Genomic DNA, 27,799 nt, shown 5'->3' with positions numbered 1-27,799 from the left:
CTTTTTTGTTCTCTGTCTGAACTAAGAATAAAGTAAAAAGCAAATAAAACTTGCAGTGTTACAGTTAGTGGGGGAATAAACAGAGCTTTTTTTTTTTTTCCTCCTTGCAAACTATGTTTCACTGAAAAATGACTGGGGCACAGAAAGGGATACACCATTTGCTCATCATCCCCTAGCAGTCTTATCTGTGAGAGCAACAAGAAGAGGCTTCCAGTTACATGGTGTTCCTGAGAGCTGCCTCCCCACACCCCCCGTGTGGTGGTACAACCAGCCGGGCTTGAAAACTAGCTGTGCCCAGTGACACAGGATTCATTTCTTGATTTGGAAACAAGTAAATGGAGACAGTTTAAAATGAAGTGTCCTGTGGCCTTGCTGGTGTACTTTTCCTTTAGGAAAGGCTTTTCTTATAGAAATAGGGAACATAAAATAATTTTAGTCTGTATAGAGGGTCTAAGTTTGATTTTGGTCTTCTTTTTTTTCAGTCTTCACTTACTGCTATTTTACTAGCATAGTCTAGCCCATGTGGGAATAAGTATATTCTGAGTAGTTGTGTTTTGTTTTGTTTTTTTTTAATTATGTTTTGTGTGCTATATGGTCTAATATAGACTGTTGCTTAGTTTGATTTAGGCAGTGTCTTTGTGAGGCTTATAAATAAGCATGTCTTTAAACTGTAACTCTGTTCTTTTGAAGGGGTAAAAGAGGATACCTATTTGGGTTGACATTTGGTTGAGAATAAGGGTGCAGGGTCTGTTGAATATAACACCAATTGTAGTATAATTAGCTCCCTGTTTTTAGACCACTAGAATGTTTGTATAGAAACAATGGAGGGAGGGATCACTCTGACATTATATGCACATGTAACTATATAGTAAGAAACACAATATATTCTTTCTGACTATAAAAAGGCAGCACTTGATTATTTTGTGTGTGGCAATAGTAGCATTTCTTATGTGATCACAGTAGAACTGATTGTGCATTGTAAACTGCCTTGAGGATAGGAGGATTGATATCTGTCTTCCTCTCCCTCTTAGAAAATACAATTTTCCCCAAGTATAACAGAGGAGAAGCATTTTGTAAGGTTAATCTCAACAAAAACTGTCCTTTACTGAGTTCAAATTAGATAAAAGATATTCATTATCTTGGTGTGTGTTTGTCTCTTGCTTTCTCTCTCACAAGCCCTGTGGAAGCTACAGCTACTTTTGCAGGTGGTGGTAATATTAGCAGTAGACATAAAAACTCTAGGTTAGTCTTTCGCCATTATTTTATTTTATTAGGAACAAGCATTGAATGGTCAGATTAGCACTAGTAACCACAGGGCCACTTCTGTCCTTGATTTTAGTCCTCATTTCCTTTGGAGTTACACAGAGGATAAGTTCTTTTCTAAATGTCAGTTAGGAAGGATTAATAGGAGATGTTGTGGAATGAAAGAAATGGGCATAGTAGCTGGCAAGTAAGTGGTTATTGTCCTACATAGTAGAGAGAGAACAAGGTCTGTGTGGCCCTGCCGTGCTGTGTATCACAAGGACTCCGAGGAGAGCAGTGGAATCGTGGCCTGAGGCTGAAGCCTGGAGGTCGACCATGTGCCTGGCACTTTTTCTTACATCTTTCTGGAGAGCAGAAGCAGGTGTGATCCTTGTGGTATGACCTCTCTGGGCTGAGAGACATTAAAAGAAGCAGAGTGCAGAGGTTGACAAATTTTTTAAGGAAAGGATACCAAATTCCTGATCCCTTTTCCTTTAGAGTTTGATGTGAGAGGGACAGTGAGGAGAAGGGAGAAAGGGAGGTAAAGGGGCTTGAAAGGCAGTTAAGGCTTAACTTCTTTGTCATCTCTGCAACACGAAGAGGGTGGATTAGTTACTAATTCTCAGACAGATGATAGCCTCTTGGGATGGTTAAGGTTAATGCCATGTTTAGGATGGATGTTGAGGTTTGCTAACTCATATATGAGGTGCTTTGGGTCATTTCTTTTGCTCTTCATAGTTTTCTTATGAAGTAATTGAAACACTTCTAATTTTTTATATATATATACAGAGGAAGGGAGAAAGATGAGAAGCATCAATTCGTAGTTGTGTTACTTTAGTTGTTCAATGATTGCTTCTCATATGTGCGTTGATTGGGGTCTCCAGCCAAGCCAATGACCCCTTGATCAATCCAGCAACCTTGGGCTTCAAGCAAACGACCCGGGCTTCAGGCCAGCAACCCCATGCTCAAGCTGGATAAGCCCATGCTCAAGTCGGCAACCTTGGGGTTTTGAACCTAGGACCTCAGCATCCCAGGTCAATGCTCTATCCCCTGTGCTACTGCCAGTCAGACATATCCTCATTTTATAAATAAGGAAACTGAGGCCTGGTGATTTTGTGATTATAGCTCATTCAGCTAGTTAATGGCAGACATCCATGATTTTCTGACTTCTATGATCTCTTTTTTCTTTTTCTTTTTAGAAGATTTTATTAGGCCCTGGCCGGTTGGCTCAGTGGTAGAGCATCGGCCTGGCATGCAGAAGTCCTGGGTTCGATTCCCGGTCAGGGCACACAGGAGAGGCACCCATCTGCTTCTCCACCCCTCCCCCTCTCCTTCCTCTCTGTCTCTCTCTTCCCATCCCGCAGCTGAGGCTCCATTGGAGCAAAAGATGGCCCGGGCGCTGGGGATGGCTCCTTGGCCTCTGCCCCAGGTGCTAGAGTGGCTCTGGTCGTGACAAAGCGACGTGGATCCCGGTTGGGTGCATGCGGGAGTCTGTCTGACTGCCTCCCCGTTTCTGGCTTCAGAAAAATACAAAAACAACAAAAAAAATAGATTTTATTAATTTTAGAGAGAGGAGAAAAAGAGAGAGAAAGGGGAAGGGGGAGGAGTGGGAAGCATCAGCCATAGTAGTTGCTTCTCATATGTGCCTTGACTCAGCAAGCCCTTAGGTTTTGAACTGGTGACCTCAGCATTCTGGGTTGACATTCTATGTACTGTGCCACCACAGGTTAGTCTCTCTTTTCTATTTCATATTTTCTGTGGTCAGAAGAGAAGAGAGAGTAAAGGGAAAAAGATAGTTTAGCAAAAGGCACAAAAGTATGATTCTGTATAGTTCATTTATCACCAAGAGGACTATTAAGTATAAAAATGGTTATATTTAATATCGCAGGGATTTTTCAGAGATAAAGTGTTGTGGAGGATGGAGAAGAATCAGTATGGGTGGGACTTTGAACCCTTCTCCCTACTTTCCCTACTTTACACCAGACTGAAACAAAGTTTGAGACCGCTCTTTAAGGTATATTCTTATGAGTGCATTTACTCTTCTCCTTTCCTAAGGAAAGCCCCCATTTTTTTTTTTTTAAGTGAGAGAGAGAGAGAGAGAGAGACTGGAAGGGAGAGAGATGAGCAGCATTAACTCGTAGTTGCGGCACCTTAGTTGTTCATTGATTGCTTTCTCATATGTGCCTTGACTGGGGGGCTCCAGCCTAGCCAGTGACCCCTTGATCAAGCCATTGACCTTTGGGCTCAAGCCAGTGACCATGGGGTCATGTCTGTGATCCCATGCTCAAGCCGGCTACCCCATGCTCAAGCTGGTGAGCCTGTGCTCAAGCTGGATGAGCTCACGGAAAAGCCCCCATTTAAAAAGTATCTTATTTAAAACAATTTTTTCCCATTGATAGAGAAGGGAAGTTAGAAAGAGAGAGAGAGAGGCATCAGTTTGTTCTACTTAGTTCTGTATAGTCATGCATTCATTGATTGCTTCTTATATGAGCCCTGTCCAGGGATTGAGCCTGCAGCCTTAGTGTGTGAGAATGATGCTTTTATTCACTGAGCCACATGGCCAGGGACTAAAAATACATTTTTTGAGCAATCTGTTTTTTAAAAACTCCTAATGTAGGATAAATGTGTTTATATTTCTAAAAATAAGTTATTTTTTCCTTATAAGAAAATGTCAGAGGTCTTAATTTGGGACCAGTGTTGCTAAAGTGACAAATCCCCAAAGGTATTTGATAATGTTTTTCTTCTAGGTATGGGAAGGTCGGTGGCGAGTAATCCCTCATGATGTACTACCAGACTGGCTCAAGGATAATGATTTCCTTTTACATGGACACCGACCCCCTATGCCTTCTTTCCGGGCCTGTTTTAAGAGCATTTTCAGAATACATACGGAGACAGGCAACATCTGGACACATCTCTTAGGTGTGTAATATCAGTGGTGTGATGAATTGGGGATTCTTTACTTTTTTCTGTTTATTTGATGGTGAAGACAGAACTTAAAAATGTGTTTGGGATTTACCATTTTGTTTTCTGGATTTCTAATGATGTAGTTTCTCACTGATTTGCTCTGTGGTTTGCACTATGATTTTATTACAACTGAGTTATATTTTTCTCTACTGGATTTTTCAGACAGTATTTGAACCAGGCCAAGAGAAAGGTACTACACAAAATCTGGTATACTACAGTGTGTCCGTAAAGTCATGGTGCACTTTCGACCGGTCACAGGAAAGCAACAAAAGACGATAGAAATGTGAAATCTGCACCAAATAAAAGGAAAACCCTCCCAGTTTCTGTAGGATGATGTGGCAGCATGTGCGCATGGGCAGATGATGACGTAACACCGTGTATACAGCGGAGCAGCTGACGGCCATGTCAGTCGAGATGTGGACAGGACAGAGGAAAGTTCAGTGTGTTCTGTGGCTGGCTAAATTCAAATTTGTGACCAAAGTGCAACGTGAATATTGGCACGTTTATAACAAAGCGCCATGACATTAATCACTTAAAACAGAGAATCACAGACGTTATTCACTCTGTTACACCAGACGTCCTTACCTGTGTGTGGCAAGAACTTCACTATCGTTTGGATGTGTGTAGGGCAACAAATGGAGCCCACATTGAACTGCACTGAATAGGTATGAAACTGGGAGAGTTTTCCTTTTATTTGGTGCAGATTTCACATTTCTATCATCTTTTGTTGCTTTCCTATGACCAGTCAAAAGTGCACCATGACTTTACGGACACTGTATTTTAATGGACACTGAGAAGAAGGTCATTATTAAATAGAATAAGCTAATGTTCAAAGTCATTACTTAAAATATGAACAATTACCTTTCAGTTTGACTTGAAGTAGAATGTGATCTATATTTTTTCCATCATGATTGTATATTAAAGAAGGAATACATGAAGGAAAGAATAATCTTTTTAATAAATGGTATTGGGGATAACTAAGTAACTACATGTAAAAGAATAAGCTTGGACCCCTATCTCACACCATATATAAAGATTAACTCAAAATGGATTAATGACCAAATAATCATAAGAACTAACATTGTAAAATTGTTAGAAGAAAACATTGATGTAAATCTTTGTAACCTTGAATTAGGTGACAAGTTTTTAGAATTGACACTTAAAGCATATGCAACTAAAGAAAAAATGGATAAATTGGACTTCATCAAAATTAAAAACTTTTGTATGTCAAAGAACATTATCAAGAAAGTGAAAAAGCAACCCACAGAATAGGAGACAATATTTGCAAAACAAATATCTAATAAAGGGCTAGTAAGGAACTCTTACAACTAACCAATAAAAAGACAACCCAATTTTAAAAAATGAGTCAAGCATCTGAGTGGTCATTTCTTCAAGGAAGATCTACAGATGGCCAATAAGCACATGAAAAAATGCCAAAAGTCATTAGTCCTTTCTTTCTTTCTTTTTTTTTTTTTTTTTTTACAGAGGCAGAGATAAACAGGGACAGACAGACAGGAACAGAGAGAGATGAGAAGCATCAATCATCAGTTTCTCGTTGCGCGTTGCGACTTCTTTCTTGTTCATTGATTGCTTTCTCACATGTGCCTTGACCGCAGGCCTTCAGCAGACCGAGTAACCCCCTGCTGGAGCCAGTGACCTTGGGTCCAAGCTGGCGAGCTGTTTGCTCAAGCCAGATGAGCCCACGCGCGACCTCCGGGTCTCGAACCTGGGTCCTTCCGCATCCCAGTCCAACGCTCTATCCACTGCGCCACTGCCTGGTCAGGCGTCATTAGTCATTTTGGAGAATGCAAACCAGATACTTTGAGAAATGCAATGAAATACCATACCATACTCACTAGAGTGATTCTAATCAGGAAGATGGAAAATAACAAGTCTTGGCAAGGATGTGGAAAATTAAAACTTGCATCCATTGCTAGTGGGAATGGATATTTTCCACAGTACCTGTGGAAAACAGTTTGGCAGTTCTTCAAATAGGTACACAGAGTTACCAGCATTTCTGCTCCTTAGGCATATACTCAAGAAAATTGAATACATGTTCACACATATATGAGTACATGAATGTTTTTAGCAACATTATTCATAATAGCTAAAAAGTAGAAACAATCCCAAATCTATCCACTAATGAATGGATCAAGAAAATGTGGTGTGTCCAGACAATGAAATAATTACTTGATGTTGATACATACTACAACATGAGTGAGCCTTGAAAACATGCTAAGTAGAAGAAGCCAGACACAGAAGGCTACATATTATGTAATCCAGATACATGAAAGGCCTAGAATGGGAAAATCCAGAGCCACAAAGATTAGTGATTATCTGGGGTGTGGATTGGGGAATTGGGATATGACTGTAACAGGGATAGGGCTTCTTTTGGGGGTGATGAAAATATTCTGGAATTTAATAATAGAGATGATTTCAAAACCTTGTGAATACAGCAGTCCCCTGTTATTCAAGGGAGATATATTCCAAGACCCCCCAGTGAATGCCTGAAACCGCTGATAGGACTGAACCCTGTATATACTATGTTTTTTCTTATACATACATACCTATGATAAATGTTATTTATAAATTAAGGACAGTAAGAAATTAACAATAACTGACAATAAAATGGGACAATTATAACAATATACTGCAATAAAAGTTGTATGAGTGCGGTGTCTGTGTGTTACCTCGGCCCCCCACCTCCAATAATGGATGCAGCTAATGAGTGACTAATGGGCGAGGAGCATATGCTGGACGAAGGGGTGATTTACAACCTGGGCGGTATGCCGTAAGATCTCATTGTGCTACTCGGAATGGCATGCAGTTAAAAACTTAGGGATTGTGTATTTCTGAAATTTTTTATTTAATATTTTCAGACCACTGCTGACCATGGGTAACTGAACCATAGAAAGCAAAACTGGATAAGTGGGGAACTATTTATTGTATATTAAGTACTTTCTGGCCTTACCACTTTGACTTGAATTTTTTTATCACATTTGCTTTCCACAGTGTCCCCATGTTCCCACTTTGGTAGTATAGTGAGAGTAAGACAGAGTATCAAATCAAGTTTGTTGCTGATGTCTGACTCCAGGCTGAATGTTTTATTAAATGGATTACACAGAATCACTTAGCAAATATTTAAATTCTTAATATCTGTGCCTTCCTTTTGTTAACTGGCCCTTCCCTAAGCAAGTAAGAACATGGCATCTTACTGTGAAGAACAGTTTAAAAGTTGGTATGAAGTAGCCTGAGCAGGCATTTTGCTATCCTTAATTTTTTTTTTTTCCAGGAAAGAAGGAGTAACAGACAGGAAGGGAGAGAGATTAAAAGTATCAACTCATAGCTGTTTCACTTTAGTTGTTCACTGATTGCTTTTCATATGTGCCTTGACCAGGGGACTCCAGCTGAGCCAGTGACTTGGGCTCAGGCCAGCGACCATGTGGTCATGTCTATGATCCCACGCTTAAGCTGCTACCCTAAGCTCAAGCCATCTAGATGAACCTGTGCTAAAGTTGGCGACCTCAGGGTTTTGCACCCAGGACCTCAGTGTCCCAGGTTGACGCCCTATCCACTGTGCCACCACCTAGTCAGGCTGTCTTTAATTCTTGAATCTGTTGGGCCAGTTGGTAAGGACCAGAGAAGCATAGTATTCCTTGACAGCTCTTGGTAGAGGAAAGCTGTGTTTCTTGGCAGGGTTGGGAGGTATTGAATTTCCTTGAAATTTGCATTTCAAATGCATAATGGATCTTTCAAAGCTGGACTGTAGCATAATGTGCCAAAAATGTTATAAATGAAATTTCATATTAGATCTAGAGGTACAAGTCGACTAATACAGTTTTCTAAGAGAAGCAGCATTGTCTGCTTTCTTTTTGGATTATGCTCTTTGATAAATAAGTGATTACCATATTTTTCACTCCATGAGATGCACCCCCCCCCCCCAAAGTGGAGGGGAAAATCCCCGTGCATCTTATGGAGCAAAAGATACAGTATTTTATTAAACATTTTAACTCATCATTTGGTTCAGAATATTTTTTTCTTATTTTCCTCCTTAAAACCCTAGGTGTGTCTTATGGTCAGGTGTTTCTTACAGAGCAAAAAATATGGTATATTTTGTATACTCAGTTTATGAAGTTGAGAAGTATATGATGCCAACAATGTTTGAAGTAGCCAAAATTTTAGATAGGTTTTGGTTATTTAGAAAATTTTTCTTATGGAACTTTCAATCCAGATTTTGTGATTGTGAAAGATTGAAAACATAATCAGCATGTAACATTATCTCTTCAAAAGGATAATCTTTTCTCCCTCCTGTGCTCTTTTCCTAGGTTGTGTATTCTTCCTGTGCCTGGGAATCTTTTATATGTTTCGCCCGAACATCTCTTTTGTGGCCCCTCTGCAAGAGAAGGTGGTCTTTGGGTTATTCTTCTTGGGGGCTATTCTCTGCCTTTCTTTCTCATGGCTCTTCCATACAGTCTACTGCCACTCAGAAGGGGTCTCCCGACTCTTTTCTAAGTAAGTATCTGTAAAGTCCCTGTTTTTTCTTTTTCTTTCTTTTTTTTTTTTCTTTGTATTTTCCCGAAGTTAGAAGCAGGGAGGCAGTCAGACTCCTCATGCGCCCAACTGGGATCCACCTGGTATGCCCACCAGGGGGCGATGCTCTGCCCATCTGGGGCGTTGCTCTGTTGTGGCTGGAGCCATTCTAGCGCCTGAGGCAGAGGCCATGGAACCATTCTCAGCGCCCAGGCAAACTTTGCTCCAGTGGAGCCTTGGCTGTGGGAGGGGAAGAGAGAGAGAGAAAGGAGAGGGAGAAGGGTGGAGAAGCAGATGGGCACTTCTCCTGTGTGCCCTGACCAGGAATCAAACTCGGGACTTCCACTCGCGGGGCCAATGCTCTGCTGCTGAGCCAACCAGCCAGGGCCAGTCCCTGTATTGATCAATGATTTAGAGTCCGTGGGTTTGTGAAAAGCATCTAGCAGAACTGGCAGAACTCTTAAAGCAAGCAGCCCAGTATGCTCTTAGCTGTCATTGCCAGCTCATGCCATGGGGGATTAATTTGAACATATAGCGAGAACATGTTTAACATCTTTAACATTAAATGGATTTTTTTTCCCTGTTCTAGACTGGATTACTCTGGTATTGCTCTTCTTATTATGGGAAGTTTTGTTCCTTGGCTTTATTATTCTTTTTACTGTAATCCACAACCTTGCTTTATCTACTTGATTGTCATCTGTGTGCTGGGCATTGCAGCCATTATAGTCTCCCAGTGGGACATGTTTGCCACCCCTCAGTATCGAGGAGTAAGAGCAGGTAAGAGCATTTGGAGGTTTTACACGGAACATTTATTTATTTACCAGTCATTTACTAAGCATTATGTTACTTATTTGTGGTGCAAAAAAGACTGGTGAGCTTTGTGAGCCGATGAGTTTTGGGCAGGATAGTTTATGGCCATACATTGTTGATAAGACAGGGGCTTTGTAACCTTTGTAAACTAAACAGTGATCCCTCTTACTCTCAGCATGAAGTGTACTTTTTTGTAGTGATTTGTTTTTGTTGTCATTTTTGTTTTATATTTTTATTTAAAAATATCTAATTTGCTTAGGTGAATCAGACTCCATACTTATTGTGTTTTATTAATGTAGGCACCAGACATCTCTTCTGATGTAGGGATAAAGAGGCCTTTTATATTTAGGATAATGTCTGTTTAGCTGGAGACCGTATGAAAAGCCAGAAGCCTTTGAGTGCCTTGGCTGAGCCTTTCTGTAGTAGGGTTAACAGAGACATGATTTTGTCTCCCATTGGACTGGGGACTCTGTAGCCAAGGCTGTGTTTTGAATTTTCTTTTCCCAGTATCGAACACGGTGCTTACTGAGAATGAACAAGAAATATTAAAAGGAGTATTTTTCCTTTCAACCTTTTTTTTTTTTTTAAGAAAACTGTTTAATATTAAAATTCAAGCCATGATTTATCTGCAGTTAACCTAGGTTAGGAGTTAGAATTAACTTTATATTTATTACTTTTACTCTCTTCCCTATTTAAGTGTTTATGTGAACAAATGAGCAGTGGTCAGGGGTGGCTTCCAGTAGTACTTAACCATGGTGCTAAGACTGCTCGAGCACGTGAGACAGGAATGTATTTACTGAGTAGAGCTGAATGTCCTGCTATCAATATTTGTACCCATCAGAGGGGCTTTGACTTAGAGAATGACAGGCAGACCATTGTCAGCCTTTGCTTAGCATGTAGAGGAGCACAACAGGTTGAAAGACCAGGGCCATAGTGATTTTCTTTAGTAAGGAGTAGAGGTAGGAAGTAGTTTTTATTTAAGTCTGCTTGATTTCTTCCTCTTAGGAGATGAACATTGCTGTTTTCCCCTTCTCTGTCAGTGTCCATTTATTTATGAATATGCATATGTGCATACATAAATTCTTGCATACCAGCAACTTATGTAGTAATGTTTAAAACAAGCAATAGGTCTCTTTCTTATTTACTTACTATATATATATATATATATTTTTTTTTTTACAGGGACAGAGAGAGAGTCAGATAGAGGGATAGATAGGGACAGATAGACAGGAACGGAGAGAGATGAGAAGCATCAATCATCAGTTTTTCGTTGCGACACCCTAGTTGTTCGTTGATTGCTTTCTCATATGTGCCATGACCGCGGGCCTTCAAGCAGACTGAGTAACCCCCCCGCTCGAGCCAGTGACCTTGGGTCCAAGCTGGTGAGCTTTGCTCAAACCAGATGAGCCCATGCTCAAGCTGGTGACCTCGGGGTTTTGAACCTGGGTCCTTCTGCATCCCAGTCCGACGCTCTATCCACTGCGCCACCAACTGGTCAGGCTACTTACTATATTTTTAAGTGAGAGGGAGATAGACTCCCCGCATGCACCCCTACCAGGATCCACCCAGCAACCTGTCTGGGGCCAAGGCTGAGACCAGCTGAGCCACTGGCTGTGGGAGGAGAAGAGAGAGAGAAGGGAGAAAGGGAGTGGAAGGGAAGCAGATCATTGCTTCTCCTGTGTGCCCTGACTAGGGAGCGAACCCGGGATGTCCACATGCCGGGCAGATGCTCTATCCACTGAGCCAACCAGCCAGTGCCACCTTTTCTTTTGAGAAAGCTTACCAAATGATTGTTTTACAAGAGTTATTCTTCAATCTTTGTGTCATAATGTGGGAGCAGTTAGGGCTCTTACAGGGAGTTCGTGGTGCTTTGATCAACACACATTTCAAGTTGGTTTAGGTCGGTTGCCTTCAAACTTTTTTTGATCATGACATTTTCTTTTACAACCCTGAACACACACACAACTCTAAGTTGACAGAAATATCAATTACAGAACATGTACAAACTAGTGCTTAATTCTCCACTTGTAACACAGTCTGATATTTGTTATTTTATTCTAGTTTATTTTAAAAATCCTGATCGACACTCACTTAATTAATCTTATAACATGAGTCCTATCCAGAAGTTTGGAAAACACTGCTGTAGATAATTATGAAGACATTAGGGCTTGGTGGTTATTCCGATAGATTTCCATACCTGAGTGGTATTTTTTGGTCCTGGAAACTTTCAGAAGCATCTTTTTTTTTCTCTCTCTCTGTCCTGGAAATGAACTTAGTCTTGAAGGGATGAATCTCTAGCTGAGCTGTAGTTCAGGTGTGGTTCCCAAAAGTACTTTGTGGGTATTCATCAGTTCCAGTATCCACCTTTTGTTCCTCACCTACACCTTTCACACTCTCATCCCTCCCCCACATAAGAGGGGAGAGAGAGACAGAGACAGACAGCGAAAGGGGGTGGCGAAGGAGCAGAAAGTATCAATTTGTAGTAGCTTCTCATATGTGCCTTGACCGATCAAGTCCAGGGTTTTGAACCAGTGACCTCAGTGTTCCAGTCGATGCTGTATCCACTGCGCCACTACAGGTCAGGCAGGAAGCAATACCTGTTGCTTTTAAAGGGAAGATGAAATATGTAATATTGCTTTATGTCACAGCCTGTGTCTATAAAGAGACAGCATTTAGGGTGATTTAAACAAACTCCTCTAGCTGTCTATTTCTAAAACAATCAACATGCTTTGAGGACTGCTGACTCAAGCTAAGACTCAGCAGAAGGCTCCTTGCATTTGTAAATAGATCTCTCTTTTAGGACATAGCTGTGCTGTCTTGTGTGGCAGTATCCTAGAGTTTGAAGAATCTTCCATTCAAACAAGAAGCTAATAATATTGCATTCTACTTTGAAGTGTTCAGTTTATAGAATTACTGATTCTGTGCTGTGATATTTATTTCTTGTTCCTTATTGCTCTTCTGCATTTTTGCTTTATTCCCATGATTACTAGGAGTGTTTTTGGGCCTAAGCCTGAGTGGAACCATTCCTGCCTTGCACTGTCATCGCAGAGGGATTCCTGAAGGCTGTCACCATAGGACAGATCGGCTGGTTGCTGCTGATGGCCAGCCTCTACATCACGGGGGCTGCCTGCATCCCCGAGCACTTCTTTCCTGGCAAGTGTGACATTTGGGTAAGTATAATCGGAGGTGACTATTGCATATACATACATATCTCTTAGTGAGTTACGGGCAGACTGGGAAGTGAAATAATGGAAAAAAGTTTTAGACTCAAATCAACAGATCTGTATTCTAGTCCTAACTCTCCCTCACTACTTGTATTTTCTGGATGACAAGCACAGCAATAGCTATATTTATTGAGCATGTGGGGCCCGGCACAGTACTAAGTGAGCACTTCACTCAATGGCTTACCTCATTTAACACATTAGCCCCAGAAGGTATAACAACTGTTATTAATGTCTTCAGTTTGCAGCTTAGGAAAGGATGCCTAGGGACGTTAGGTAAGTTGTCCAATGTGCCTGGCTGTGTAGCGGGATAAGCAGAGTTTGGATCAGGCTGGTCTCATAGCAGAGTTTGCGCTCTTGTCTACTATACTGTGCTGGCAAGTCCTCTAGTCATTCTGTCTCCGCTTCCTGTTCACGAAATGGGGGTGATGGACCAGATTTTTACCAACGCCCCTTTTGGGGACAGATTTTTACCCATCTAAAAATCTGGGACGAGGGGTAGAGATAACTAGAATGTGGTTAATGGTAAGAAAGGAGGAAAAAGAAGAGGAAAATAAAATAAAAGGGACCAATAGATGAAAAATTTTATAACAGAAGATGGCCTGAAACATTTCCAACAGTGCAGAATTGGAGTGTTGTTTGATATGAAGTCTGACCTTTAGAATTCTGTTCCTTCACCTGTTTCTGATTGTTATAGACTAAGTTGATCATCTAAGTCTCTTTAAAGTTTTGTTTAGCCCTGACCTGTGGTGGCACAGTGGATATAAGCATTGACCTGGAATGCTGAGGTCGCCAGCCCAAAACCTGTGCCTGGTCAAGGCACATATGGGAGTTAATGCTTCCTGCTTTCTTCCTCTTCTTCTTTCTTCTTCTTTCTTCTTCTTCTTCTCCTTCTCCTTCTTCCTCTTCTTCCTCCTCCTTTCTTCTTTCTCCTTCTCCTTCTTCTTCTTTCTTCTTCCTTCTTCTTCTTCCTTCCTTCTCCTTCTTCCTCCTCCTCCTTTTTCTTCTCCTTCTCTGTTTCTTTCCTCCTCGTCCTCCTCCTCCTCCTCCTCCTTCTTCTTTCTCTCTCTCTCCCCCTCCCCCCTCTAAAGTGGGGAATAAATAAAAAAGTAAAAAGAAGTTAAAGTTTTGTTTAGCTATCTGTAAAATGAAGATAATGCTCATTTAGGCAACCTTTTGAGCTTCATAATTAGCTCATTTATCTCTGAGATTGCCTCCTCATAATTTTGACATTGAAATGGAGAAAGTTTTACTTTTCCTCCTTTTGGGGAAGAATAAGTCCATTTGGTTGTCTAGGAAACATGTCTTTGGATGTGGCTTATACATCCTTCTAATTTATACTTCTAAAATCAATCAGTGTCTTTCCTTTGGCAAATACTGTTTTGCAGCTGTACTTCTTCATTTTGAGACTCTAATGCAGAGGTCTCAAACTTGCGGCCCGCCGAACAATTTTTTGCGGCCCGCAGACTAATCCACGAACTACAGTTTCTGGTCGTTTTGTGACTCTGAAAAGTGTTGCGTAACAGTTGCCTTTTGTAGACCTAGTGCGGCCCGCCGGATGGCTGTGATCTTTCTTGCTCTGCGGCCCACATGCTGAGTTGAGTTTGAGACCCCTGCTCTAATGAGAGAATAGTGTGATTTTGATGTAATGTTTGGTGCACTGAGCATTTGAATAGATTTTTTATTTTTAAGATTTTATTTATTGATTTTTCAGAGAGGGGAGAAAGAAGGGGAGGGGAGTGGGAAGCATCAACTTATGATTGCTTCTCGCGTGTGCCTTAACCGGGCAAGCCCAGAGTTTCGAACTGGTGACCTCAGCATTCCAGGTCAACGCTTTTTCCACTGTACCACCACAGGTCAGGAATGGTGCATTGAGCATTTGAAAACCCCTCTGAGCATTCAGCAGAACAGGTTAAATCAGAAGGAGTATCATCTGTTTGTAGATCAGCTGTTGACTTGAGAGGAAGTAAAAGGCCCTTCCTTCCTGGTCTTTTGTTACAGTGTGTTGTTCGTGTAATTCCAGAGTGTTAGAGCTGGAGAAAACTCTAGCTACCATGTTTTGTTTTGGTTTTTTTTTTTTGTATTTTTCTGAAGCTAGAAACGGGAAGAGACAGTCAGACAGACTCCCGCATGCGCCCGACCGGGGTCCACCCGGCACGCCCACCAGGGGGCGACGCTCTGCCCACCAGGGGGCGATGCTCTGCCCCTCCGGGGCGTCACTCTGCCGTGACCAGAGCCACTCCAGCGCCTGGGGCAGAGGCCAAGGAGCCATCCCCAGCGCCCGGGCCATCTTTGCTCCAATGGAGCCTTGGCTGCGGGAGGGGAAGAGAGAGACAGAGGAAGGAGAGGGGGAGGGGTGGAGAAGCAAATGGGCGCCTCTCCTATGTGCCCTGGCCGGGAATCGAAACTGGGTCCCCCGCACGCTAGGCTGACGCTCTACCACTGAGCCAACCGGCCAGGGCCTGTTAGGGGATTCTTGGAGCTTTGTGGTCTCTTGGCAGGCGAGTCTGTACATATTATTTGCCCGAGTTCACCAAATTCTCAAAAGTTAAATGTGCACATTTTCATGTCTAGACCTTAGCGGCTGCACCTTGATTGATGGGGGGGGGGGGGGGCAGCTGGCCTCCATGCAGAGGATTAAGATATGCCTAATGAACGTCCCAAGGTCTGTGGACACCTTGAATTTGAGCTATCACATCCATTCCTTGCCCTCTGCTCAGCATAAATAAATGGTCTCAAGAACCTTTAGGACCCTGTCCGGGTGGCTCAGTGTATTATAAAGCAGGGGTCAGGAACTTATGGCTCATGAGCCAGATGTGGCTCTTTTGATGGCTGCATCTGGCTCGCAGACAAATCTTTAATTAAAAAAAAAAAATAATAATAACATTAAAATATAAAACATTCTCATGTATTACAATCCATTCATTTCCTACCACTCATGTTCATGGTTGCAGGTGGCTGGAGCCAGTCACAACTGTCCTCCAGAACAACACCAGATTTTTATTGGATAATGCATAATGTACACAGGTCGTTGTAGGGCTATCATGGAATTACATTTTAAAATATGTGGCGTTCATGGCTCTCTCAGCCAAAAAGGTTCCCGACCCCTGGTATAAAGTATCATTATGGCACTCAGTGTATAAAGTGTCATCCTGGCGTGCCGAGGTTTTGGGTCCAATCCCTGGTCTGGGCATGAGTGAGAAGCAACCAGTGAGTGCACAGCTGAGTGGGACAATGAGTTGATGCTTCTCCCCACCAACCCCTATCCTCTCTCAAACCAATAGAAAAATTGAAAAGAATCTCTTTCTCTCTAATATGTAAACACACACACAGATATAAACTTTTAGCAGACTTAAAAAAAAAAGATTTTATTTATTGATTTTAGAAAGAGAGGAGTGAGCCAGATAGCTCGGTTGGTTAGAGCATCATCTCGAAGCACAGGTTGCTGGTGTGATCCCCAGTCAGGGCACATACAGGAACAGATAGAAGTTCCTGTCTCTCTCTCCCACATCCTCTCTCTCTTCCACTTCCTCTCTAAAATCAATAAATATAATTTTAAAAAATTAAAAAAGAAAAAAGGAGAGAGAGAGAAAGAGGAGTGGGAAGCTTCAACTGAGAGTAGTTGCCTCCCATATGTGCCTTGACCAGGCAAGCCCAAGGTTTCAAACCAGAACCTCATTCCAGGTCAATGCTTTATCCACTGTACCATCACAGGTCAGGCTTTTGCAAACTTTTAATAATGCTTGGGTTTCTCCACCCCACCCTTTATTTTTGTGCTTCCAGTTTCACTCTCATCAGCTGTTCCACATCTTTGTGGTTGCCGGCGCTTTTGTTCACTTCCATGGGGTCTCAAACCTCCAGGAGTTCCGTTTCATGGTGGGTGGAGGCTGCAGTGAAGAAGATGCTCAGTAACATCTGCAGTCGCTGAGGACCGCGACCCTCAACCAGGGCCTGCAGCGCCTTCAGGCCTCCCTTCCTGGCCACTGATGCCAGTACCAGAGGAGCCCCCGAACTTTGACAGCCTCGTGGCCTTGGTGACACCTGGGGCTCCACACGGCACATGACTGAGAAAACAAATAAATCATACCTCAAAGTGCATCAGTTTGGAGAAATGGCCCAAACCCGACGTATTCTTGGGATGTACTGACTGAGAGCTCTGCAAGACCCTTGGCAGACTGGCTTCTGATCGCATCGTATTTATTTGTAGGAGGTGGGGAAGCAGGTTAGCTGGCGGTTCATTCTCCCTTTCTCCTTGAAACAGCAGTATAGACCAATCGAGGCTAACATTTATATGTTATTAAAGGGTGGGAGTATGATTTCAGATGATCTTTTGGGAGAACAAACAAATTAATGTAAATAAGATTTCTAACTTACTGTTTAAATGGAAATTTATATAAATGTTTAAATATAGGATTGGAGAGAGAGGGAGAATTTTTGTATAATGAAACATGCAAGTACCACACACTGTTTCAGTTTTGCACAAAGTGACTGCAGGAGGATCAGGTGGCAGCCCGGATTGGATAATGCCTTGGTGCACCGAGGTGCTCTCTGAAGGCTGACAAACCTTGGGCCCTGCTGGGGCAGCGAGCACAGCCCCAGCCCCAGCCCCAGCCCAGTGATCATGTGACCACTCATGCCCAGCGCCTTTGGGAGTCCTGAGGTGGAGGCAGTGGTGTGTGTTCTCTGAGTGGGAGCAACACATGAATGGCTAACAGGATGTTAGATAAAGGCTCTAGTTAAGGCGTCCTTTGAGACCAACTTCTTTTTCATGCTGACGACCCTCTAAGAAATAGAGCCACCTGCTTCAGAACATCAGTTTTGCTGGCAGAAGGGTGGTGGCGACCACAGGAGGAGCTCTTACCTGGCTGCAGGAATGTTGACAGTTCTCCATATCCTTCCTTGTCATGGAGCTTTGGAATACCCTGGAAATTCCCTCTATTAAAATCACTGCCCCAACTACCCTTCCTCCTCCTCCTGGGAATAGAAATGGACCCTTCCCTGACATCATTGTACTTGGCTTGGAGCCAGCCAGAAGAGTGCCTTGTCCAGGTGCCTCCTGATGGGAGATGCTTCCTTTGGGTTAGGAAAGATGAGTCTCACCTGGCACACCGTCTTGGTGAGCCTCAGTATGACCGGCATATCAGCTTTCCTTGAACAAAAAAACAAACAGTAGAACTCTTGTAAAGCCGGGCCCCACACCTGCCATGGAGTACTAACATTCCCTGAAACCCATTTTTAAAGGATAGTGTGGTGAGAAGGGGTAAGAGGAAATTGTATGATACTGCCAGGGAGTCTGGTAGAATCTTGAAAGCTGTAGTTCTGAAGAGCAGTTAGATCAGCATGTAGGCGACCCCTGTGTTTTGGTTGCGACCCACAGGTTGAGAACCGCTGAGTTAGATGAAAGATGATTTCTCAGAGGTACCCTGTGTCACAGAGCGTTAGGGGAAGGCGCTGGTTCATAGAATTCTTGGCTCCTAGGCGAACCACCCAAATAACACTAGAGTCTCAGTTACTGTCATTCAAGGCGTCGAGCAAGTGTGTGTCCTGGGGATGGTGGGTATCAGAACTGAACACCGAGGCCCTCAGCGTGGGGGCTGGTATCCTCAGCTAGGTGTTCGGGAATATGGAAAGGGCCTCCTATTCCCTACTAGGTTTTCTTTTTCTCTTTTCTCTCACTTCCAGTCTCCAGTACAAGCTGGAAACCAGGAAGAGTCAGTTGTAGAACTTGAGAAGAACTTTGGAGTATTTTGGTTCTGGATAAGGTCGCTGCCCTGGGTGCTGGGCAGACCCAGTAGGTGACCTGGTTCAGTGCCTGACAGAATAAAGAACAGTGTTGTTCCATGAGGAGACCGCTGAGCTGGACAGTGGCCCCCCGGAAGGAAACATGTAGTTCCATGGGAGCAGCAGCACGCATCAGAAGCCAGACTTGCTCTTCAGTCCTACACTTCGGGACACGGGGTGTAAGATGCTGGCTTGGAACATCACCAACAGAGGCAGCAGTCTCTGAGCCCAGTCACCTGTCCCAAAGGAGGAGCCGGATCTGGTTCAACATAGCACAAACCCTATACATCCAGGGTAAAGTAAAGTATAATCCAGTAAAAATCTCTTTAGGCTGTGTATGTGTCTGTGGGGTATTGTGCCCATGTATACATGTGTGTGTGCAGCTCACTAGCAACAGCCTCACTGCACTTGCTCTTGCAGTGCTCGCTGAGAACTCCCCAGGTTGGCGCCTGAGTGCCTTACTCTCAGCAGTAGAGGCTTGCTTGCTCTGCAGATTTTTTATTTTCTTTTTTGGCCCTAGGCTGATTAGGACCTTTACAGCTTCATTCTATCACCATTAAATAGTGGCCTTTTTCAGGACTTCTTTCTCTTACCCTTTATAAATTACTCAAGCCACAAAGCACATTTTGGGGATCATAGAAGGTTGGGGTTTCAGAAAGTCATCTGTGCGGTGGTTCCACTCACCATGAAATTTCCCTACTTGCTGTATTCTCAACTTCTAATAAAAAACAAATGGAATATGAACTTTTGTTGTGTGTGGGGGTGTGTTTTACTGCCTCAGCTTACCTCAAAGCTTTTGGCTTTTCTTGTTTTTTTTTTGTTTGGGTTTTTTTTTGTTTTGATTTTGCTAGAGAGACACGGATAGATAGGGACAGACAGAAAGGGAGATGAGAAGCAATTCTTTGTTGCAGCAGCTTAGTTGTTCATTGATTGCTTTCTCATATATGCTACAGGAGAGCGAGTGACCCCTTGCTCAAGCCAGCGAACCTGGGCTCAAGCTGGTGAGCCCGCCCTCAAGCCAGCGACCTAGGGGCTTCGAAACTGAGTCCTCTGCACCCCTGGCTGATGCTCTATCTGCTACTTCACTGCCTGGTCAGGCTTACTTGAAGTTTTAATGTCAACATTGAAGCTTAAGGAATTTTTAGGAACTTTACAATCTGAATTCACTAACCAAAGTGTGCTATGCCCAGCTCACTTCTCTCACCCTTTCTGACAGGTTTAGAATAGAAGGAAGGGCTAACTCAAGGGGGCAGTCCCTAATTTATTATTTAAGTTTATAAAGAATAATGTGTACTATAATGAACACGTTATGCAAAGGGGTCTGCTCAATGGACTTGTATAAATTTTGATTTCAGAGAGAGAAAAACATCAATTTTTTTGTTCACTTATTTATGCATTCATTGGTTGACTCATATGTGCCCTGACCAGGGATTGAACCCACAGCCTTGGAGTATCAGAACAACACTAACCCAGTGGTCGGCAAACTCATTAGTCAACAGAGCAACGATTGAAATTTCTTTTGAGAGCCAAATTTTTAAACTTTATATAGGTAGGTACATTGTTATTAACTTAATTAGGGTACTCCTAAGCTGGCCAAAGAGCCGCATGTGGCTTGCCAGCCGGGGTTTGCTGACCACTGCTCTAACCAACAAGCCCCCTGGCCAGGGCTGTTAAGGCCTCTTGATGTCTCGTGTAAAACACCCTGTGAACTGATCAGCTCACATCTCCTAAGTGCAAATCTTGAAGCTCAGAAAAGCTACGGCCGCCTCTGCTGGCACTCTAAGAAGAAAACTCAGATTAAGTCGTCTTACATATATTGACTTATAAGTTTTAGGGATTGTTAACCCTTTTATTTAATTAAAGAATAGGAATCCTAACCCTTCTTAGGTAAATTTAGTTTTTGCAGGGGAGTTTTCAAGTGCTGGGATTGTATGTCCACTCTGAATTCTCATTTTCAAGTACAGATAAAACTTCAGTGTTTCCCAGATGTTATCTGGGGTATAGAACACCAGATGGCATTCTGCTCTTGAAAAATAAGCTCCCCTGGCTGGTTGGCTCAGCAGTAGAGCGTTAGCCCAGCATGTGGAAGTCCCAAGTTTGATTCCCGGCCAGGGCACACAGGAGAAGTGCCCATCTGCTTCTCCACCCTTCCCCCCCGCCCTCTCTCTCTGTCTCTCTTCCTCTCCTGCAGCCAAGGCTCCATTGGAGCAAAGTTGGCCCAGGTGCTGAGGATGGCTCCATGGGCTCTGCCTCAGGCGCTAGAATTGCTCCCGTTGCAACAGAGCATCGCTCCCTGGTGGGCATGCCGGGTGGATCCTGGTTGGGTGCATGCAGGAGTCTGTCTGCCTCCCAGCTTCTCATTTTAGAGAAGAAAAAAAAAGAAAAGCAGAGGTCCACAAATAATGCACTATATTTTTCCCTAGCCTTTTCACAAGCTGTCTGCATGTTCTGTTTCTCAGGTGAGCTCTGGATATTGTAAAGGAGAAAGATAAGGACAAGTTTGAATTCTGACGGGAGGATGCTAGGGATCTAGGTGCCCTAGAGAAGCCTCTGGGCAGTGGGAATAATTGCCTTGTTTCTAGAATATTTTGCCTCAGTCACAGAATATCTGTATTTTCTTCCCTTGGAGCACTTTGTACCGTAATGCACGCACTTTTTCTCCCTTCAACTATTTGATTTGGTGAAACAATGTCAGTCTGGCTCTTGGAACTTCTGCTGGTGACGGCATGGAGGGGGCTCGGGAACCCAAGGAAGCCGAGGACCCAGCTGTGTGTCCGTGAAAGCCTCTCAACTCCCCCCCCCCCCCACCGCCACCACCATCCCTGCAACTACAATGACCTGAACCTCCCTGCAGGTTCAGAGCCCAGCGCTGCCATGTGCCAGGGGACATAGGCAAGAAGTCATTTGTTTCCCCACCCTGTTCCCCACCTGTTAAAGTGAGGTTTATAACATCCTTTGCATCCGTCAGCGCAATGCTTTTACAGATCAACATTTCTTAAATTTCCTGTCATGATTGGCTGGCGTTTCTGCCAAACTCTTGCTCTTCCGTTTGTGGTCTGTGCCTCCCCTCCTCCCACATTTACTTGTCTCCCTTGCCCTCCGGAACCAGAACTTCACTTAGCATCAAGAAGCAGCTGTAGAAGCACTTTTACCTGAAAGCTCTTCTACTGAAACACACAGTTACTAGGTGGACTTAGGAAACATCTCCCTGTACTGAGGAAGAAGGATCTCACAGCAGCCGTGAGTCCTTTGTCTTCCAAAGGTGTGCAACATTTATAAGAAAAGGGATTTCAGAGTTCTGTACCTCAGATTCTTGTCACTTAAATGACTTTGGTTTGCACTTTTTTTCTCTAGAATCAAGGTGAAAGCTCTTTAGCTTGAGCCAGGCTGCCCCCTGCTGTCCTTCAGTGATTGTGTCAAAAGTGGAAAGAGGAATGATAATTCTGACATCTGAAGGCAAAACTCAAAGAATATTCTGTTCTCCCATGTGAAGAGAGCAAGCTAGTTTATCGGAAACGGTCTTTTGTTCCACTGGTTCTGAAAGGGGTGTGGAGATCTTACAGTCCACTGCGGGCCACACAGAAGCATGGGCATTAAGCGAACAAAGTGAGGCCAGGATCTGCCAGAGCACTAAGCTTGGTTATTAAATTACATAGTTAAGGTCCTGGCCGGTTGGCTCAGCGGTAGAGCGTCGGCCTGGCGTGCGGGGGACCCGGGTTCGATTCCTAGCCAGGGCACACAGGAGAGGCGCCCATTTGCTTCTCCACCCACCCCCCTTCCTCTCTGTCTCTCTCTTCCCCTCCCGCAGCCAAGGCTCCATTGGAGCAAAGATGGCCCGGGTGCTGGGGATGGCTCCTTGGCCTCTGCCCCAGGCGCTAGAGTGGCTCTGGTCGCGGCAGAGCGACGCCCTGGAGGGGCAGAGCATCGCGCCCTGGTGGGCAGAGCGTTGCCCCTGGTGGGCGTGCCGGGTGGATCCCGGTCGTGCGCATGCGGGATTCTGTCTGACTGTCTCTCCCCATTTCCAGCTTCAGAAAAATACAAAAAAAAAAAAAAAAAAAAAAAAAAAAAAATTACATAGCTAAAACAGTTGATAAATTTGCCTGAAAATGTTCTTTCTGGTTGGGTAGGGGAAGTAAGCCTTTCAAAACACAACTCTGGATTGCCCTGGAGAGAGACTAGCAGTCGGTGTCTGGGAGGCAGTAGTTGAGGTCAGATGCTATTGGAGGCCTGAACATTCAATGTCACAGGAGGGTGTGTGGGTAGCCATGGGCTTTGCAGGGAGGGGCAGGAGCAATGGTGAGAAAGTGCTCATGGGGCCATGCCTGTCACAATGAGGTCTTTGTGACATAACGGTGGGAAAGCTCTGAGCCATGATAGCCATCGGGGTTGGAGAAGGGGCTTCCTGCTGCTTCCTGCACTGGGTAGACAACTGTGACCTCTGCCTACTGTTCCTGGCATTTGAACTGTCGTTTCTCCATCCCTCCTCCAAGAAACAAGGTAATAGTTGGACACATTATTATGAATATCACATTCAAACCTGAAAATACTCTTCCAATAATTTGGAGCCAGTTTTCAACTGTGTGCTTTAGTTTCCTGGCCTATAATATGGGCCTAGGACTAGTAGCTACTTCAGAGGGATGATACATGGGTTGAATAAGTTAACACCTGTTTTTACCTGACACATGTGAACCTTAGCTATTCCTAGCATTATTCTACTACTTAAGCTGGTTGAGTGAGCTTGAGTGGATCCCTTATCTTCTCTGAGGCTCGATTTCTTCAGCTGTAAACAGGCTGTTAATGCCTCACAGGATTGTTGTGAGACTTCAGTGGTAATGGAAGTAACACTGTGTACTGATAATAGACGACATTTTACAAATATAATGAACGTGTTTCATTGAGTTGGCCTACTCTAGAGAGAAGTGGGGACAATTGCTGGCGGGAAACTTGTATTTCAAAGTGTGGAGGGCTGAGAAGGGTGCCCAAGGCCCTTGCCTATGATTATGGGGCTTGGCTAGCTCTCCTCATTGGAGGTTGGTTCCCCAGAATTTCTACACAGTTCTGCTCTACTGTTGCTGCTCTCACCATGTTGCAGTCTCTGAGGAGCCAGGTCTGAGGGAGAGGGAGGAGGAAACCTCAGGGCCTCAAGACCCTGGGGGAAGGGGGTGCATATGTGGAGAGTAAGTCCCCAAATACAGCTCCCTCTCCGGCAGACTCTGCCTGGAAAATTGGAACCTTCCCAAAAGTTCCAACCCCGGGACCAGAGCCAGGTGGTCTCTTCCGTAGATCAGTGGCCAGTAAAAGACCATCACGGAGGCGGGGACCTCACGGTGAGGGTGGAGCTTGCCCTCTGGAGACCGCCCCCCAGCACTGTGAGGCACTGCTCTTGTCCCTGGGACCTCTGCTCCGCTGCAGCCTCTCCTGCTCCTCTGCTGGACACGCATTGTCCTCCCGTGTGGCAGCTGAGTAGCTCACTGGCTTTTCCTTAGAGAGAAGCAAAAGTTCCTTTATAGTAGGGCTTTGCAAAGATGTTTTATTTGTTTTTTAAAATAGCAATCGTTTGTTGACATAACACACAGCCATGTTGACGTAAAAGGATTCTGGGTCTTTCTCATTACTATTCACTTCCCTGCTCCCCTGCCCCCCCTCACACACAGAGTTAGAACATTCTTAAGCCTCAGAAGGAAACAGAGCTGCTTCCTCCACCCCACCCCCCCACCCCGCCCCCAATGTATCTCACTGAGGCAGCTATGTTTCAAGTGGGGCCGGCTCTTGCATTTGCCTCATTTCCGCTGCAGGTATTGTTGGTCTCAGTCTGCTCCTCCTTCTCAGTATCTTTCTGTCCCTGGGTTCTACTGAAGACCAACCAGAGTCATCAGAAACAGCTGAGCCTTTCCTTGGCTGGGTGTGAACTTCCGGGAGTAGATTTGTCCACATTGAACTCATGCTGGACTCCCGAAGAGGAGGAGGAAGGGTGGGGAATGCCCCCTGAGATGGGGTGGATGGGGCCAGGCACCCTGGAAGGTCTTTGGGAAGTGGTTTCTGGTTCCATCCAGCAGTTTCAGGAGGCAGAACCAATAGCTCAAGATTAAAATGAACTGGTGGTCACCCAGAAGGTAAAAACCCAGCAGCCAAGAGTTCCCAGGGGGAGGCACAGCCCCTCCACAGGTAGTAGAGCACTCTGTGGTCTAGCCCCACACCCAGGTAGAGCTGATGGAGTTTGGGGTGCAATTCAGGCAGAAACCTACCGACCCCCTGGTAGGGTTGCTGCAGTGGTAGGACACGCGGTGGATGGCATCATGCTCTCCGGAACAGAGATGGAGAAATTGACCGCCATTACCATGCACTCCTCCCTGAGGCAGCCTCTTCAGAACTGCCATGACAACCCAGGAAATACGTATTAGAATGGGTGATGGCTGCCATTCGTACAGTCTGGCAGAATGCTGGAGACATGCGTGGGGCAGTGAGTTGGTGGCAGTCCTATAGTGAGCTGTCCTAGGCCCTTTGGGAACTAAGTATAAAGAATGCTGCTTTCAACCTGGGGTCCCGTGGGCCAGCTGAGGAAGTGTTTACAGCAGGGATGAGGGACGTTATTCTCTGTAGCGCCCCGCCAGCTCTTTTTTGGTCACTGGTGGCTATCTTGGGCCCCTATGTGGGGCAGTCCATCCATGCAGTTACACAGATGGTAGAAGATGTGGGGGAGCTGGAGGCAGCATGGAATCATAATGCAGTGAGGGCTGCTGCCTGTGCTGCTTCACCCCCTGACTAACGAGAGAAATGGGCCTATAAAGATCACCCAGCTGGGACAGATAGGGAGAAATTAGACGGCAAGCCTTATAAAGTTCTTTTGGAGCTTTGGAGGCAGCTTAAACCAGAGCAGAAGTTCCAGCTGCTGAGACAAATGGCCCCAATAGCTACCAATAAAATGGTTGATGCACGGGCGGCATGGTTGCAAGATTATATGATGGAGATAGCTGAGGGAGCGGAGGAGCCCCAAGGCCCGCTGTTCCAGTTTGAATAGGGTGAAGGTCGAGGGACCCAACTAACAAAGATGGGTGGAGACCAGAGGCCCCATATGGAACTGGCTATCCACTGGTCCCCAGGTGTTGGCCTTGGTGGATACAGGTGCAGAATGTCTCCTACTTTATGGGAACCCAGAGTAGTTCACTGGGACCCAAATGGCCATTGATGGTTATGGGGGCCAAACTGTTCAAGTGAAGTCAATAACTCTTCCATTGGGGATAGGAAGACTGCCTCCTAAGCCATACAAGGTATATGTATTCTGCTATTCCTGAACATATTTTGGAGGTAGCTGTCTTACAAGGACTGTGGTTGGAAACTACAGCCCGGGAGTTCCACCTGTGAGTCCAGGTCATATGTAAAGGCAGTGTTGCGGGGGCATGCAGCACATTCCCCAGCATGTGACTAGCACAAAGCAGTACCACCTGCCAGGCGGTTATGAAGAAATCACAGGGATGATCATCAAACTAGAAAAGATGGGGGTCATCCAGCTGGTGCATAACCCTTACAACTCCCTGGTATGGCCTGTGCGCAAATCAGACAGAACCTGGAGAATGACAGTGGATTACAGAGAACTTAATAAAGTTGTTCCCCCTTTGCACGCTGCTGTTCCCTCAATAGCTAACCTGATGGATCGGTTAAGCCATGAGTTGGGGACACACCACTTTGTGGCAGATTTGGTTAATGCCTTTTTCTCTATTGACACAGCTACAGAGTCAAGACCAATTTGCCTTCAGTTGGGAAGGAAGACAATGGACCTTTACAGTGTTACCCCAGGGCTATTTGCATAGCCCCACCTTGTGCCATGGGCTGGTGGCTGCTGACCTGGCTAACTGGAAACAGCCAGAGGTGGTTCATATGCACATTATATTGATGATATTATGCTAACTAGTGACTCTTCCAGAATTGGAGCAAGCAGTCCCTACCCTGCTGTCCCATTTGAAAGCGTATGGCTGGTGATCAATGAGGGCAAATTACAAGGACCTGGGTTATATGTCAATTTCTTAGGGGTTTTCTGGCCGGGTAAGACAAAGGTTATCCCTGACAAGTTATAGATAAGATCCAAGCATACCCCGTGCCCACTACGGTAAAGCAGTTACAGGAATTCCTAGGTCTGTTGGGGTACTGGCGAGCATCCATACCCCAGTTAGCTCAGTTACTGTGCCCTTTATATCACCTTATTCAGAAGGGGGTTCAGTGGGATTGGACTGAGCAGGCGCAAGGTTCATTTGCAGCTGCTAAGAGAGCTGTCAAAGTGGCACAGGCCTTGAATGTGTTTGATTCTTCCAGGCCCTGTGAGCTTGATGTCCATGTCACCTCTGAGGGGTTTGGATGGGGCTTGTGCAATGGACAGAGAGCCTATGGCAACCTATTGGGTTTTGGCCCCAATTGTGGAAAGGTGCTGAAGTTCATTACTCGTTAGTGGAGAAGCAGCTGGCAGCTGTGTATGCTGCCCTCCTGGCCACTGAGAGTATTACAACCACAACACCAATTATGGTCAAGCCTACATACCCTATTGCAGGATGGGTGAGAGATTGGGCAACCAAACCACATAGTGGTATGGCCCAAACCCTAGCCAAGTGGGGTGCCTACCTGCAACAATACTGTGCTCTTAGCACCAGGTCACTGAGAGCAGAACTGCAGGAAGTCTTAAGTCCAATCACCCATGCGACCTTAGAGTCAGGTGCAGGTGGGGCTCAGGAGGCAGAACCTGAAGTCAGTCCCTACCAGAAGGGGCAGACACCCATCACCAAGGATGCCTGGTATACTTATGGTTCTAGCAGGGGCCAACCTGCCCAGAAGATAGCCATAGCCTTCCATCTGGCCACTGAGACTACTAGGATGGACACAGGTACAGGCCAAAGCAGCTAGTGGGCAGGATTAAGAGCTAGTTGCCCATAATGAACCTTCACCTCTGGTGATCTGCACTGACAGCTGGGTTATCATGGACTGACCCTTTGGATTGCTACTTGGCACATTAACCAGTGGATGGTAATGCACCATCCACTATGGGGTCAGGCCATGTGGCAGGACTTACGGGAAACAGGACACCAGAAGCAGGTGACAGTATATCATGTCACGGGGCATGCCCCTCTAGCCCATCCTGGGAATGATGAGGCAGATACGTTGGCAAGGGTGCGATGGTTGGAGACTGCCCCTGCAGGTGATGTGGCACAGTGGCTCCACTGGCGCCTGCTCCATGCAGGACAGAAAACTATGTGGGCTACGGTTAA

General features: G+C 44.8%; 1 protein-coding gene across 1 annotated transcript in view; it reads left to right on the top strand.

Annotated features, from left to right (window-relative positions):
- ADIPOR2 (adiponectin receptor 2) overlaps positions 1-19,292 on the top strand; it is an 88,868-nt gene extending 69,576 nt beyond the window's left edge. Inside the window, 6 exon segments of the mRNA XM_066369481.1 lie at positions 3,990-4,161; positions 8,532-8,718; positions 9,326-9,513; positions 12,537-12,582; positions 12,584-12,716; positions 16,551-19,292. Of these exon segments, the coding sequence (XP_066225578.1) occupies positions 3,990-4,161; positions 8,532-8,718; positions 9,326-9,513; positions 12,537-12,582; positions 12,584-12,716; positions 16,551-16,679 (855 nt within the window). The 3' untranslated portion in view covers positions 16,680-19,292.
- The last annotated feature ends 8,507 nt before the right edge of the window (positions 19,293-27,799 follow it).

The sequence above is a fragment of the Saccopteryx leptura genome, chromosome 2 (assembly GCF_036850995.1).
Source record: "Saccopteryx leptura isolate mSacLep1 chromosome 2, mSacLep1_pri_phased_curated, whole genome shotgun sequence".
Lineage (NCBI taxonomy): Eukaryota > Metazoa > Chordata > Mammalia > Chiroptera > Emballonuridae > Saccopteryx > Saccopteryx leptura.
Note: the sequence above shows the minus strand (reverse complement) of the source record. Positions and strands in the feature narration are given on the sequence as shown.